Raw genomic sequence first — 16,348 nt, 5'->3', positions numbered from 1 at the left:
CCCAGGGCTCCCCAGAGCAAACACAGCAGCCTCCAGCCCCACATTCGGGGGAGCCAGGGGGGAGCCTGTGCCCCGAGTCCACTCCCGGACCCCCTTCTCCACTGTTGCCCCTTGCTAAAGGACGTCTCCCCTCCCCCTCCCCCAGTTCCCAAGGCTCTGTGACCTTGGGTCCAATGGCTGGGCTGTATCGGGGCTTGGAGGGTCCCTGGAGGGGGGTTCACAACTCCACAGCCTGCTGTGGGGGCCCCCACAAACCTGAGTGATGAGAGATTCTCCTGGCGCCCTGTCCCGTCTCTCCCTGAACGTTGCAGACCGGGAGCAAGCAATGGGGGCGGAGGAGACAGCTCGTGTACGACCAATGTCTGTCTGCTCCCCCAATCCAGTCCAGCCAGAGGTGCCCCAAATGATCTGGCTTCTCCCCCCCTTTTCAGGAAAAAAAAGAAAACTGGCATTTCCCTCCCCGCACCGCCATCCCAGAAATCCATCTTCTTTAAGCCAACACATGGAAAGTGTCCCCCAACCACACCTAAGTCTGCATGCCCCTTCCTCATTCTGATGGGCCCCAACCACCGAGCACAACCCCCAACCCTAATTCCCTGATCAAACCTCTCCAGAGGCCTCTTCACTGTCCATGTGGGGAAACAAGATGGGGGGGGGGGTCGGCGGTTAGAATGGGGAGTGGGGAGCCCACAATTCAGGAAGCGCCCGACTGAGCTTCTGCTATTTTGAACTTTGAAGGTGTCTCTGGACAGAAGGGAGAGGGAGGCCGGACAAGAGAAAGAAAACCCCAAATAGAAAGGTCAGCATCTACGCAGGCGCTGGCTGTCAGTGAAAGTGAACTAAGGCCTTACTAGGTCCTTCCTTCCGCCCACACCCGCACCCCCACCCACCCCATCACAAAAACTCCCTCAAAAGGGCTTCAGGAAGGAATGTCAGAGGTATCAACCCTCTAGCGCATGGACCAGATCGGGGAAGCGGGGTCCACTCCCAAAGTTGCCGGGGCCCAGGGGACCCCAAAGCAGCACCTTGGACAGGAGGGGTGCAGCCACCTGCCTTGCGTGACCCAAGGCTCCTGACCCTCCAGCCCTCGACACTGTCACCCCTGCCAGCCCCACCAGCCCTGCTGACTGCTGCTCCTGCTGGGGGAAAACCCACATTCACCCAGGACGGGGCCCGGGGCTCCTGGCTGCCCCTCCGTGAAACCCCGATACAGACCAGCCATTGCTCCTGCAGCAGACCCAGGTGGGTCAGAGGCTGTGGGTGGATTTGTGGCCACATGTGCCCCAGCCCCAGGTGAAGCTCTGCAGGAACAGACGCCGTGCTCCGACTTAGGGGTCACTGCGGGAACGGTGGCAACGGGCTTCCTCGGAGCTGCCTGCGGCAGGCACGTGTGACAGGGATGGTGGACGTCTCCCTCAGACCTTCTCTGGGGCAGGACTACGGGCTCTCAGCTTGCAGGGGCTCAGCCCCATGCTCCCCCAGGGAAGGAGGCAAGAGCCCGAGTAGCCAGCCCTGACCGCCAGGAAGAGCTGGGAGAGCCCCGGCCCGAGGAAGGCAGCGTCCTGCCCGTTCCCGGGCACACAAAAGGATGCCCAGTGGGCTGTGATTGGAGGGGGGGGGGCCTGGGGCATCTCAGGAGACCGATTTTGTTCACCCACCTGTGTAACTGTGGGCTCAGGAGCCAGTGGGCCAGGCTGGCCTGCAAGTAAGGCCGCCGGTGGGCAAGTCTGGCTGGACCACGGGACTCAGGGAGGGAGAAGGGGAGGAAAGCTGCCATCACAGACTCACGGGGTCCACTCTGACGGGTCTAACCCCACTCAGAGACCATGCAGAGATGCAGAGCAGGGAGCAAGAGAACAGAGACCTCCTACTCTGCGTGGGGCATGGAGCGCGTGCACCCCCACGCCCAAACTTGGACAGACAAGGCTTGCAGGGAAGCCAGACTCAAGGCTCAAACCCAGAACTCAGACCGGAAGGGCACAGGAGGGCAAAGCAGTGCCCAAGACTGGGATGCCAGGTGAGAGTGGCTCAGTGGGGGTGGGGACGAAGAATGCACAGAGACATGGGGAGACAGGGGGACACCAGAGGGACCACCACCTGCTGTGGCTCTAGAGGAGAAAGACGGGAAGGGAGGTGGGCGGGGCCCATTGCGGAGAGAGCACCAACATCCAGTAACCCAGAAGCCACAGGGCAGGGCCGGGCAGAGCACTTTCGAGAGCAATCCCCAAAGGGCACTCTCGCCCCCATCCCACTCAGGGCCAGAGCCTTGGCAGGTGGCAAACAGCCAGCCAGGCCGGAAGCTTCTGCAACACAGCCAAGGGAATGAACCCAAGGGTGGCAACCTCAGAACTGGGGGGAGAGAGGCAGATGGGGAAGTGGAGGCAAACACACTCACCGGCTGTGTGGCAAGGGGTGGGGCTGGGGGGGCTTGACTGTGATTTCTCAGATCCCAGAGATGCAGTGAGTGAGCCTCTCTCCTCCAGCACTCGCTGAAGCAGAGACGGGGTGCTAGAGACCAAGCTGCCGAAGGCCACACACAGCACGGACGGGCTCGGAAGCCCCATTCACAAGTGCCCACCCCCCCGCCCCCCCGCCCGGAGCCCAGAGGGCAGGCGGTGCGTGCGGATGCTGGCGAGAGGCCAAGCGCGCACAGAAAGCAGCCCTCCCTTCTCTCCACAAACGTGCCTCTGAGAGGGCAAAGCCGGGGAGCTGGGGAGGGAGGGAGCACCAGCAGGAGGACCGAGGCCTCTCCCGCTGAGCACGAGTCCCCTCCCTCCCCCAAGAGCTGGGCCCACTGGGTGTCAGGCGCTTCACCCACCCCCTTTCCACGCCTCATGGGTCAGACTCACTTTGCCCAACACGAGCAAAAAATACCAGCCGCCGCACGGCCGACCCCACTAGAATTGGATAAAATTAACTTGCAAAAGACACCACGCGGTAACTAGCTTTGTGTTCCAACCTTTCTATATCTATTTAATTAAAGGCTCCTGTATAATGTGAACCCAATAGTCGGATTCATTAGACAGCCAGAACCTAATTCCACAACAGTTTTGCTAATGAAACCGCAGCCGACTCCGGAAGGTGGATCACCCAGGGCACCGGGGGCCAGCGACGCCCTGGGCAGCCCGCAGGGAGCGGGAGAGCAGGTTCCTGCCGAGGGCCAGCCCGGGAGGACAGGCGTCGGTCCTGGAGCCTTATGGGAGAGGGCTCCAAGGGACCAGGAGACGCGCGCGTGTCCTGGGGGGCGGGGGTGGGGAGCCGTGCCCGGAGTGGGGGTCGGGGAGGGCTGTGCTCCCAGGGCCGGCCGGGGCATGCTCGCCTACCTGAGTGAGCTAGTAAGTGCATTCTCAGCCGCAAACTGTCCAGGAACCGCTTTCCGCAGAGCTCGCACCCGTAGGTCTTCATCCCACTGTGCAACTTCCTGTAAGGAGAGGAAAAGACAGGCTGCTGGGTGCCGGCTCACGGGGTGGGGGGGCACTCGTAGTACCTGTGGACTCTGCAGCCCCCCCCTCACTCCCCCTGCAGCAGCAGAGAGGGGCTCAGGGCCTAGGAGACGGACGCGGATGGACAAACTCGCTGCCTCCTCACAATTGCCCCCTTTTTCCATGGACCGCTGCCAAAGCAGCATCTATTTCTGGTCCTGTCCAAGGGCTGGAAACACAGGGTACGTCTTACCATGGGCCCCACCAGCTCCAAGATCCAAGCAAGCGCCATAGATAGCATCCAGTGAGGAAGCCAGTACTTCCGGAGACAGGTAGAAAAGTCCCAGGCAAAACGGCCTGTTCAGGAGCACTGGGCCTCTGCCCGCTGTCCCCACACTGCCCTCACGGTACCGTGACGCCCACAAACTCCATCCCTCAGCGAGTCAGACTGGGCTGGAGGTGTAGTGGCTCACCTGTCCCCAGTCCCCAGCACCGAGGCATGGGAGGCTGAGAAGCAGCTTGGGGGTGGGGGGGGCAGTACAGTCTTTAAGGACACAGGCTGCTTCCCCAGCTGTTCTCAGAGCTGCAGCGACTCCCCTGTCCCAAGTCGGAGCATCTTCCCTTGATCTGAGGGCCAGGCTAAGCCCTGACAGAAAGACATCAGGAAATCAGCATCTGGGGCCAGAGCAATAGTCCAGTGGAGAGGGCGTTTGCTTTGCCCGAGGACAACCCGAGTTCAATCCCCAGCATCCCATAAGGTCCCCTGAGCATCGCAAGACATAATTCCTGAGTGCCAGAGCCAGGACCAAACCCTGAGCATCACCAGGTGTGACCCCAAATGCCAAAAGCAAAACAAAACAAAAAGCCCAGCTTCCGTGGCCTTTGCATTTGCTGTGTTCCTTGGCCCAGCGTGCTTTCAGACCCGCCGCTCGCTTTGTTCTAGGTTCTGCAAGCTGGGCATGGCCCTGAGCCTGGCCTGTAGGAGTGCTCTCACTGATTCCCAGCCTGGGGCCTCTCTCAGTGGAACCCACACAGGACAACTGGTGGGCTGGTGGGGAGCTGGACCCCCGGGAGGCCTGCGCATGGCCGTGCCCTGGCCTGAGCCACTGGGTCCAGAACAAAGACTCTTCAACCAGCCACACTCTGATTCTCGTACCATGGAAGGATGCAGAACGCACCTCCACCCAGCCCTGCCACCTGCCCGGTAAACTGGGCCCTGGGGGATAGAGCGGGGTGGACCATGGTGGCCAGCAGCAAGGAGATGGGGATGTGGCCTGGCAGGGAACACACAGGTCCCCGTGGAACCAGGGGCCTATTTCCACCAGGACGCTGATGCCACAAGTCACAGTCAATGGCTGCAGGGCCTCCGGGATCAGCATCGAAGAAGCTGCACGGGGAAGAATAAGACACTGGCGCTGGCAGCCTCGGTGCCCACATCACAAATCCGACCATTCCACAGCGGGAGCCCGGCAGTGCGCCAAAGCCACGTGGATGCCGGCAATCCCACGGGCCACTGGCCACAATGAACTGAAGAAGGCCTGTGGGGTTCAGGGTGTCGGCCTTGGAGAGCCAATCCTGCCCAGGCCCCCCTTTCTCAATCACAATTCTGTGTGCGTGCTTTCCTTCTACCCGTGCCAAAGGCAACAAACAATTTCTCAATCACACGCACACACACACACACACACACACACACACACACACACACACACACACCCTCTCATCCAAGACAATGTCCCACCCCAGAGTTCTCTGCTCCCTGGCTGTCGCCTGCTCATCCTACCTGGGAAACAGTCACTGGAAAGGAACACTGTAGCCGACACTCCTTAAACAATGAGCGCACCCGCACTTCCATTTGTGCAAAGGCAACTTGGGGCCAAGGAAGGCCACCCCCAGGCCCATGTCTGCACATGGACCTGGGCTCAGGTATAGCAGCAGGGAGCTGGGGATAGGGGTTTGTTTCCTGCTGGGGGGCCGGAGAAGACCCGTGTGCAGACCAGTGGGCCCACTCCCTCCCTCTGGTTCAAGACAATAAATGTAGGATCTGTCCCATTCACGCTCATCCTTCCCTTCACTGGTCAGTCCCTACCTTCCAGGGGTGCCTACCCCACAGAGGTGGCAGTCAGCAGAGCCCAGAGGGACACACGCCAACTTAGAGGGCTCTTCCTGAAGGACTCCACGGCCCCCCAACCCCGATGCATCCCTTACCCCTACTCTAGGCTGTGTGTGGGATGGAGTCTTTCTGCTCTCCTCACGACCTTTGTTCTCAAGCTCAATGGACTTGCTTAGAACTGGTGGAAATGGCTTGCCCTGGCCCACTGTTTTGGTGCAGGGTCCCTACATATGACCACTAAACACTCTGATCCGTACCCTCTCCTGAGCCTTCCAGACCCCTCCAAGGGGGCCCCCGTCCCACTTGCGTGTAATTCTCAGCAGCCACCAGCCAAAACTGGAATCCTGGAGCTTCGTTCTGGAGACAACTCGACTTTCCTCCTTGCCTGCCTCTCTCTCAGAGCTCACCACCCTCCCTTCCCCATCAGACCTTCAGAGGCCCAGGAACCCTGACCTGCCCCGTCTCAGGGGTGAGGGCCCTGACCTGCATCTGACCTGCTAACTCCGTGCTGGACACCGGGTCCCCGAGTTGAGCCCGCACGTGCCCCCACGTGCAGAACAAAGTCACTGGCCTCGAACACCAAGTTCCAAGTCAAAGGATGGAACACTCCAGAGGTCTGGGAGTCCAACCAAGCCGGCACTGGCTGGCGGGTCCCTTTAATTATTGTTCAAACACCGAGGGGGAAAAAACATGGGGAGAGGTGGCCACTGCTTATTCCACGGAAAAGGCAGCAGCAGAGAAGGATTTGAGGGCGTTCAAGACACTTGGCTCCCGCACAGCCTCCATGGCACAGGTGGAGGGTGGAAATGGAGCGCCACAAGGAAACTGGTTTCTGGAGCAAAAGTGCAAGTTTGTGTAAACTCATGGTCTATTGCTCTTTAGACCACAACCCCTATCCCCCACGATATTGTGCAACTGTGAAGTACTTTGATCAAAATGGAACTGCTGTCTGCTCCTGCCTTACCACAAACACTCCTATGTTCCCAGTCGGGTCCAGCCTTTTCAACAAGTGCTCTCGGCCATCTGAGGTCACTGGCCGTCTCTCTGGGAAGGAGGACACAGGAGGACTTTTGTGCCCCTTTCGGCGAAATGGCCTCACTTCTTCCCTTTGCTCCAAGAAGTTACGTGGCTGAAAGCAACGCAGGTCCAGCCTGGCCCAAGTATGTCCATTCTCCACGCTCCAGGCTTTAAGTGTCCACCATCTACACAGTCCAGGGAAGCAGGTTCAAGTTCTCCCTGCACCCCCCGAGGCTGCTCCACCAGTCAACCCCACCTGAATGTAATCGAGTTCTACTTTGGGCCAGAGAGCACAGAAAAATGGGATTAGACAGTAAAACAATGATAGTTGGAAAGGATCACTCTGGACAAGAACTGAGTGCTGAAAGTACGTAAAGGGATATACAGGATAACCTCTCATTGCAAACCTATATCGCAAACCATAATGCCCCGAAGGAAAGAGTGTGTGTGTGTGTGTGTGTGTGTGTGTGTGTGTGTGTGTGAGAGGGTGGGGGGAGAGGGAAAGAGAGAGGGAGAGAGGGGAGGAGGGAGGGAGGGAGGGAGGGAGGGAGCAAGGAAGAACGGAGGGAGAGAGAGGGGGAGGGAGGGAGGGAGGGAGAGAGAGAGACAGAGACAGAGAGAGAGAGGAAAAGTGCCTGCCATAAAGGGCTGGGGTGGGCAGCGAGGAGTTATTGGGGAGGGTGGCGGGAGGGAAACTAGGAACATTGCTGGTGGGAAATGCACATTGGTGAAGGGATGGCATTGGAACATGGTATGACTGAAACCCCAATCATGAACAATCTTGTAACTGTGTATCTTATGGTGATTCAATTAAAATATATATGATGGATTATATTAATTATTAAAAGAAAGAAAAATGGGGTTAGCGCTAGTTTCTTCACGGAGAAAAACATCGTGATGAGAAATGAGGACAAAACAAACATGAACTTCTTGACAAGTAACTACAGAGAAAGAGGCATTCCTTCCCGCTGAGTCCCAACCACACAGCTTCTAACTAGGAAAACCATGCCAGACAGATCCACGTGAACCCGAACCACTATGGGCCTGAGAACCCAAACGTCCCACCTGCTTCAGATTGTTCAGTATATAGAGGAAGACATTGTGTTGATTTTTCCTTTCCTCCCCAAGACCTAGTTTAAGGGATTGCTCAATGCTGCAAAGAAATTCCTTTCATCTAAGGTGGGGCCCAGGCATACCTCCTTTCATCTTAAAAATACTTCAGGTACCTGGGGCCAGAGAGATAGTACAGCAGGTATGACATTTGCCTTGCACCAGCCTGACCTGGGTTCGATCTCTGGCACCCCTTAAGTTCCCCGGAGACCCACCAGAAGTGAGCATCACTAAATGTGCCCCCCCCCAAAAAAAAAAACCCAAAAGTGGTGGGATTGGTGTTGGAATATTGATGCCTGTAACAAATCATCATGAGTAACTTTGTAAACCACAGTGTTTAAAGTGGGAAAAAATATTCCAAGTACAGGGTTTCATGGGCAGCCTCCTTCCCACCAGGAAGGGTGGACCTTGTCCAACAGGTTCCTGAAGTCCACCCAAGGAAGGCCACCTGGTGAGTCTTGTCTGATCTTCACATTCATCTCTCATCCTTAGGACAAGCCTTCACCTCCCTTAGCAAGGAGAGACCCTTGGGGCTGGAGCAATAGTACAGCGGGCAGGGCATTTGCCTTGCTCGAGGCCGACCCGGGTTCGATTCCCAGCATCCCATATGGTCCTCTGAGCACCGCCAGGGGTGATTCCTGAGTGCAGAGCCAGGAGTAACTCCTGCGCATTGCCAGGTGTGACCCATAAAAAAAAAAAAAGCAAGGAGAGGCCCACACTAGACTCCTCCGTCCCTGCCCTGCTCACAGCCTCTGACAGCTGACAGTCAGGACCCCCAAAGAACACCCACTCTGCCCACACTCGGTTCAAGTTCAACTCTCTCAGTTCAAACAGCATGTGAAAAATGCCAATACCTGATTTGTCCCCTATTTTTCCACTTGCAATCATATATTTAGGTACCTCTGGCATTTTTCCGTTTTCATTTGTGTGTGAATTTTTAATATAAATGCGGGAACATAAAGCATTAATGAAAGTCAAAATGTTTCCGTGAACAAGTTTTAGCACTCAACTTTATAACAATTATAAATAAAACTGTTAAATTTTTCTGAAAAAAAAAAACAGCATGTGAACCTGGGGGGATGAGAAACCCCCCACCCCCCCACACACACACGATCCCGGCCTTGCCCACCTCTCCCAGGGAGAAAACCTGAGTGAGGGCGAGCTTCATGCACCAGCCGGGGGCTTTCAGGGTCCTCCCTCCACTGCGTTTACCTGTCACTCAAACAACCAGAGAGAGGGCAAAACTGTCTTCACTCAAATTTGAAAGGAAGAGATAAAATTATTCATGTATCCTGGATTTTCTCTCCAGACCACCTTCCAGGGAGATTGTGAGTGTTTCCATCTCTGTTCCTACCTCCTGTCCTTTCTTTGGGGGTTGGGGTCTCCAAAGCGATGCTCCCAGCAATCTCTGGCTAAAATGCTGCCGTTCAATGTGAGTGGCTGAGGAGGCCACTCCATGTTTTTAGGATCCTGAGATGCAAAGATTACCTGGGCTTCTCCAACAACAGTGCTCAAGTGGCAATGAGCAACGCTTGGGGGATCATGGGGTGCCAGAGATCAAACTGCTCGAGCTGCTACACTCCCAGGGAATCTTGGAGCTGAGGCGCAGGGCAGAGCCCACTCACAGCTTTCCTCCTAGGGGTACGAGGAGCTGAGAGCCTGCCCAGATCAGCCTGGCCTGCCTGGAAGGGCTCGGTGTGACTTCCTGTCACAAGAGCAGCTGAAATGTGAGCCACTCACATTGAAAACAGTCAAAGGTGGGCCTCGTTGCCTGCCGTGGACCAGCATTTCTTTCCCATTTTTCCTGCCTCCCTGTGTTCATTTCCCCCCGTAGCCTCATCCAAACCAAAGGCATGGCCTCATGGAGACGGAATACAAAGCAGGCACCGGGATCCCTGGGCTTTCTCCCCAGCCCATTCCAGCACTTTCTGCATATGTCCTTCTGTGGGGAACAACAACAACAAAGCAAACACCTCCAACACCTGTTAGAGGCATCCATGCTAAACCCAAACAGGTCATTCACTGGACTTCTGGCCAACCCAAGGCCTGTCCCCTACCTTCTGTGCATGACTATCTTCCTAACAGCATCTTTTAATGCTCCCAGAAGTGACATCTTCTGGTCTGCCTGGCCCATGAGTCACCCCTCTTCTGTTCTGATGGATCACGCAGGAACATCAAGGCAACAATTCAGGACCAGGCTATTTATAAAAAGCTCGTCCAAACGAGATGTTCCCTGAGAACAGGAAGCAGAACTCGACAGACACCCCCGAAAGCGCTGGGCACAGGTGCCAGCAGCTCAAGCAGATGCAGGAGAGAGGCTGCTGCCAACCACTTGAGACAAAGCGACGCCAACCACTGACCCCTCGCCTGGGACTGCCTGGACTCAGCACGAGGGCAGGTACCCTGAGAAGAAACAGCAGAGAGAGCGTTGATCTCGGCGAAGGAACGGGTCACTTCATTTTCTCACAGCAGAAAGAAATGATCCTTTTACCCACTTTTTTTTTTTTTAATGTTGAGATTAGACAATCATTTGACAAGCTGCGAATGCTTAGCTGGTATTACCACAAATTATCCTGCGAGCAATAGAGTTCGTGGCTCCCTGACTAGTCAATATTAATAAACATTACCGAATGCTTTTACAACACAATTTATTTTTTAATACAGCTCTTTATGTATGCCATAAAGTAAATATACCAGTAACAGGCAGGGATTTCACACAAGAGATTAGGGAAAGCAACTAAGAACTGAGCGATGGCTGGTTAACGCCTTCCATGCTGCAGGATGTGTGGGGGGGACGGGAGGGGGGCGCGGGCTGTCAGAGCCATAGAAGATGTGAGCCATTTGGCCACTGTAGCACCTTTTAAAGGTGGGGAGTTGGCGGGGAGACAGAAAATACCAGAGAAGGTCCATTTTCTCATGTATCTTCTAGACAGAAAGTGTGGTGTGAGGCAGAAATACTGGACGGGGCAGGAGAACTGTTTCTTCCCTAACGACCTTGGTCAGATCACTAACCCCTTGGGTTTCCCTTCACACCTTCTGCAATCAGCACCAGCAGATTCAGCGGACCTCTCTCATGTGCATCGGGGTTTGGACTTTGGAGGGCCGTGAAGCTGACACAGGCCTTGGCTAGCTGGACTCTCACCTACTTCCGGAAGGACCCTGATTCATCCCTCAGCCTCTTCCATAGAGCCAAGGGCACAGGAGGGAATCTGCCTTTTCGTTGAATGTATGAAGCCACAAACACAGAAGGGAATTTGGGGAGAATAACGAACAAGTTCTTTGTTTTGTTTTGGCTTTTTGGGTCACACCCGGCAATGCACAGGGGTTACTCCTGGCTTTGCACTCAGGAATTACTCCTGGTGCTGTTTGGGGGACCACTGGGATGCTGGGAATTGAACCCAGGTCAGCCGCGTGCAAGGCAAACACCCTACCCACTGTGCTACCACTCCAGCCCAGATGAACAAGTTTTAAGAACTATCCCTGGGGCCCCTCGGCATATATAGTACAGAGACTAAGGTGTCTACCAGCTGACCTTAGTTCTATCCCCAGCACTGCCCAGGATCCCCCAAGAACTGCCAGGAGAGAGCCCCAGGCACGCTGGATGTGACCCCAAAGCATAATATTAACGAAGCTAATAAACCACATTTCTACACAGCTACATACAGATGTGAGGACAGTTGTCAAGACTTATCCAAAAGAGTCCTCCACGGGGCACTTAGAAATCCACAGGCCCTCCCCAGGTCTGGGGTCAGGGCCAACCCGGGACCCTAGCGAGGAGCTGTCCTGAGCCTTCCAAATATGAGACCAGACAATGGCCTTCCGCGGGCGAGTTACAGTGCTTTCAGATAAGGCTGCGAGGTGTGGAAATACGATGTCAGAATGGACAAAGCCGCCCCCTAATCTCCCACGGCAACTGCTCCAGAAAGGATCTTCTCGGCTGGGGAGCAGCAGGAGGCCCGGGCTCCCGGCTGTTCTGTAACTCGGCCTTTGTTTTAAAATACCGAGTTCTCCCCAAGTCATTTATTTGAAATATCTCTATCAACAAATTTCACCAAGAACAAAAGTTTTTCATTTGTGCGCTGGGTTAGAGGGCGATCTTATCGCACACAATCTCATACAGTCTCTTTCAACAAGGTCTTAGTGTGCTTATCTGCGGAGTTCCTGGTAGCCAAATATGATTGAAATGTTCTATTTATGCTCACTGGATTAAGGACATGTTGCAAAAGTGCACAAAAACCTGGCAGATGTAAGCAAGGTATTACAGCCCTGGCAGTTAAGATCTGAGGGGAAGGGATCAATACACATTTTGGTAGTTTTCTATTTTCTTTCTTTCTTTTTTTTAAAAAAGCGTGCTTTTAGAAAAACGAAGAGGGGATGAATAGTAAAATGCCTGGAGATTTATCGCTTCTCAGAGCTTTTTTCCAAACCCCAAACAGGGCACCATGATACATGTTTCATGATGTCAGTCCAAGGGAAACAAAAATAAATCCAAAATATTCTCTCCAGATGCTAACAGGCCCTATAAGGGAATTGAACTATGGTTATGGATTAACAGGGTTTTGTTCTTGGTTTGTTTTTTTTTTTTCTGTCTCCCTTGCGAGATTTTCAGAACAGCACAAATAGGCAATTTCTGAGAAAACAGTGTTCAAAAAAATTCACAGATTCTGCCTTTATCTTTCTGCTCGGCCCCGGGAGTGGAGCGGAAATGCGTCTCTCCTGGTTATCTGGGCTCAGCTCAACATCTTCTTGCTTCAGCCAGGAAGCCAACACGCCGCCCTTCCAATTCCACAGACCAAGCCTGCTCCTCCGAGACTTGGAAATAACGAAGGTTTATTAAGGGCCTAAGAAGAAAGTTCCTGTGGAATTAAAATGCTTGGAGAAAATCTTCTTAATGTATATTGCCTCATTCTTTCTGCTTTAGTACACTGAAAATTAAATTACTTTTCTATGAGGGTTCGGAGCTTCGGCGTCATCATCTAAGCATCACTTATGAGCAAGAGATGAGAGTCTGGGCAGATGAACATGCAGGGGACACCCCCCCCAACACACACACACACACACACACACACACACACACACACACACACACACACACACCATCATCACCACCACAGCACATGAAGGTTATTGTCATGTTAATAAAGGGAGAAGAGAAAAAAATCTAAATAGCTTCTTATTTCTTCTTTTTTCTTTCATTTTAGAAAAATAGGGAAGAGTCTGTCACCTGGGATTTTATACGAACACCACCAATGCCTATCTGTATCCCAGCTGCCTTGCAAGGGTTTCTGGAGGCTCACCTGGAAAGGAGGCTGGGTGTTTGTGGGGGGAGAGGGAATGGGGAAGATTGTGGAAAATCTTAAAAACCTTAGTTAGGGTGGAAGAGACAGTAGAGGAGATAAGACGCTTGCCTGGCATGCAGCCAACCCTGATTCAATTCCCATCACTGCATATGGTCCTTTGGGTACCCCCAGCATCACTGTTGAGCATAGAGCCAGGACTAGCCTGAATATTCATGTGAGGCCCCAAAATTTGTTTTAGGGCTGGGAAGATAGCACAGAGGTTAAGGCATTTGCCTTGCATGCAGCCAATGCGGGTTTGATCCCTGGCACCAGATCATCTCCTGAGCACAGAGTTGGGATTAACTCCTTAGCAGGTCCTGGGTTTGACTTGCTCCCCAGTTACACACACACACACACACACACACACACACACACACTTATGCACGCACCAAAAAAAATTTTTTTTTCATTTAAAATGAACTTCCTTATGCTTGCCAGCAAATGTTTGGTTGGTATATCCATTTTATACACCGCTAAACCTGAAACTGTGCAAAATTTTCTAAGATCAAGAGAGGCCTCAAGTGGAAAAAACCGAAGACGTCAGATCGGGGAAAGTGCGGAGGAGGAAACCAAGGCAGACGCACCTCCGCCCTGGACACAGGCAGAAGTTTCCAGACTTCTCGCCTCAGGATCCACACACACGTCTGCCGGCCCAAGGAGGGACCATCCTCCAGCCCGGTGCCTGCCCCAAGAAAGCCACCAACGGAAGAGAAGTTTGTTCCTGATCCTAACCAGACAGAGACACAGGACCAGGAGCCAAAGGCTGACACCCTGCTTTTAGGACAGGCCGGGTCTCCCTAGTTCTTGATACAACCGTGAGCAGTGCGTGCCGCTTCGTCGCTGGCAGTCATGCACACTCTTTCTTTCATGCTCCAGCCTCTGGGAAGTGAGACGAGATGGAATCTACAGGTGCCCAGGGTAGAGTCCAACCCAATCCCAGTTGCTTCCCTATGCTAGTGCATTTAAACAATGCACAGGTCCACCTGGGACTTCGCACCAGGCTTCTTTGACTCTCTGAGGCCATAAGCAACAGAAAGGCAGAAACTCGCTGTTCAGTCCTGGCACATGGAAATCCTTTAAGATCCTTTCCGCAATACCAGTGTGACTGAGATATTATTCACACACCCTAGAACTCACTCTTTGAACGGGTTGGTGTTGGGGGTAAGCATAGAGTACTGCTACCACCACCCTCTGATTCCGGAGCCCCAAAGAAACCTGGTCACTCTGCCATCTTTCTGTGGGTCTGCCTCTGCCCAATATCCCAAAGGAGTAAACTCACACCCTGATTCGGCCCTAGGTGCCTGGCTTCCTTCTCTGGGGTATCCGATTCTCAAGGCCCCTGTCTGTTGCCACTTGTACTGCTCCTTCAGTCCAATGGAATTCTGTGCAGAATATTCCACTGGACAGACAGACCACATCCCATTTACGCTTTCATCAATCAACCGACATTTCTTTGTTTCCACCTTCGGGCGACTCTGAATCATGCAACTATGAACCCTTACGTGCAGGGTGCTTTTTCTCTGCACACACGGGCTGTCATTCCTCCTGTGTTTCCACTGAAAAGTGGAACTGCTAGATGACCTGGACCTGCCATGCCTGTGCTCTGCGGGCACGGTGGGGCTTTTCCCCGCTGTAGTTGCACCCTTATACATTCCCAGCAGCGACGGCCAAGGTCTCCCGATTTCTCAATACATTTTCAGACTAAATGAATAAATGAATGGAGATGCCTCGTGCTGCGAAAAAGCCCGCAGAGTAGGGGATAAATATCCCAGGCTCCTCGGGTAAACTGGCATCTTCGTTTTGCAGACATGACATGCCAGACTCCCGTTTAACAGAAATCCCAAAGAAGGCTATTTATATTTTGTGCATGAGAGAGAGAGAGAGAGAGAGAGAGAGAGAGAGAGAGAGAGAGAGAATGGAATGATAAATAATGGCTCTGAGGAGGCAAACACCAGACAGTTCCTAGTGTGTCTTCTTGCCTTCGGCTTCGATTTCCACCCCAGACCCCAGGCTCAATCATTTGATCACACACACTCTGCACAAAGATGGAGTAAAAACAAAACAAAACAAAACACAGGAGAAATCTACAAGTGTCTCTGCATGGGGACTTTGATTTGGTCTGTAACCGGAAGTATTGTTTGACAGTCTGGTCGACCAGAACGGAAGTTTGAAAATATACTTAAATCATAAATAAAGATGCACAAAATGATGGCGGGGAACTGGAGAGACCTCAGGCAACCCCAGAGCAAGGGCTGGGCCTGTCTTCCTGAGCTTATGGGGTGCCTATGGGGAGGCTTCCAGGAGCGGTTTTCAGAAGGGCTCCCCCAAACTTCTTTTCTTTGCCCCCTTTTCTTTCTTTGTCAAAGAAGGCAGCCGTATTGCTTTTCTGCACAGGCTCCTTGCAAAGAACAAACAAACAAAGACTGGGACAGAGCAAGGCCCCTTGCAAGCTGCAGGTAATTAAAACGGCCTGTAAAAGCCCCAGCAGAAAGCACTTCAAAGAGACAGTAATTCCAGCAATGGCCAGTCATGACTGTGTGGTGTAAAAATTATGAGTTTTCCCAACGGGGAGCTTTGTGTGAAAAGGACAGGAGTTGGTGGCAAAGGGAGGGTGACCCACACGAAGGCCTGTGTGTCTAGCGTGCATGCGCGCATGTGTGTGGCATGCATGCATGCAAAGAGGGCCCGGTGTGCGCACGTGTGTGTGAGAGCACATTTATCAACGCGGAGACGCTCCAAGCGTGCGGGCCTGGAGATAAAAGGAAAAATAACATGAAAGCCACAAATACGCATCCTGCCCCCCTGCCGGGCCTCATTTTCACGGGGAGAGGCAGCAGGCAGTTTACTCCTGACTTGCAAAGGCGGCCTCCTTGGGCCAGACGCGCTGGAAATGTATAATCCCACGGCAGCCGGCGCTAGGCCCAGGGACATCTCAGGCTCGCAGCTCCGTGGCTGTGTGTGGCGGGTCCCGTCCCTCCAGGTGGACAACATGCATCCCCATGCATCAAGACCGTCAGTCCTGACTCTGACCACCTTCGCCGAGTCCTCCACGTTACGTGCCCACGTGCAGGGCATGTGGCAATAAGGGCCTGGATGACACCACTGCAACTGGTCTGAGCTTTAATTTCATGCACAGGGCTGTGCTCAGGCTTAGCAAACAGGAGGCGCAGGTTCGATCCCCGGCTCCACAATGTCCCGTCCGCCCCAACCCACCAAGCACCACCAGGAGTGGGCTCCCCACCCCTGAACGCAGTTGCCAGGAGCAGCCCCTGAGTATCACATGGTGCGGCCCCCTTGCCCCGCTGAAAACTCCCCGACACAGAAAACCCGAAGTCGTACACACCCACCGC

General features: G+C 53.7%; 1 protein-coding gene across 2 annotated transcripts in view; it reads right to left on the bottom strand.

Annotated features, from left to right (window-relative positions):
* ZBTB16 (zinc finger and BTB domain containing 16) overlaps positions 1-16,348 on the bottom strand; it is a 182,776-nt gene that overhangs the window by 84,208 nt on the left and 82,220 nt on the right. For both annotated transcript variants that reach the window (XM_055129851.1, XM_055129852.1), the window contains exon 3: positions 3,324-3,421. In XM_055129851.1, coding sequence (XP_054985826.1) covers positions 3,324-3,421 — 98 coding nt within the window. The remainder of the gene's footprint in view (positions 1-3,323; positions 3,422-16,348) is intronic.

The sequence above is a fragment of the Sorex araneus genome, chromosome 3 (genome assembly GCF_027595985.1).
Source record: "Sorex araneus isolate mSorAra2 chromosome 3, mSorAra2.pri, whole genome shotgun sequence".
Taxonomy (NCBI): Eukaryota; Metazoa; Chordata; class Mammalia; order Eulipotyphla; family Soricidae; genus Sorex; species Sorex araneus.
This window is presented reverse-complemented; position numbering and strand designations above follow the sequence as displayed.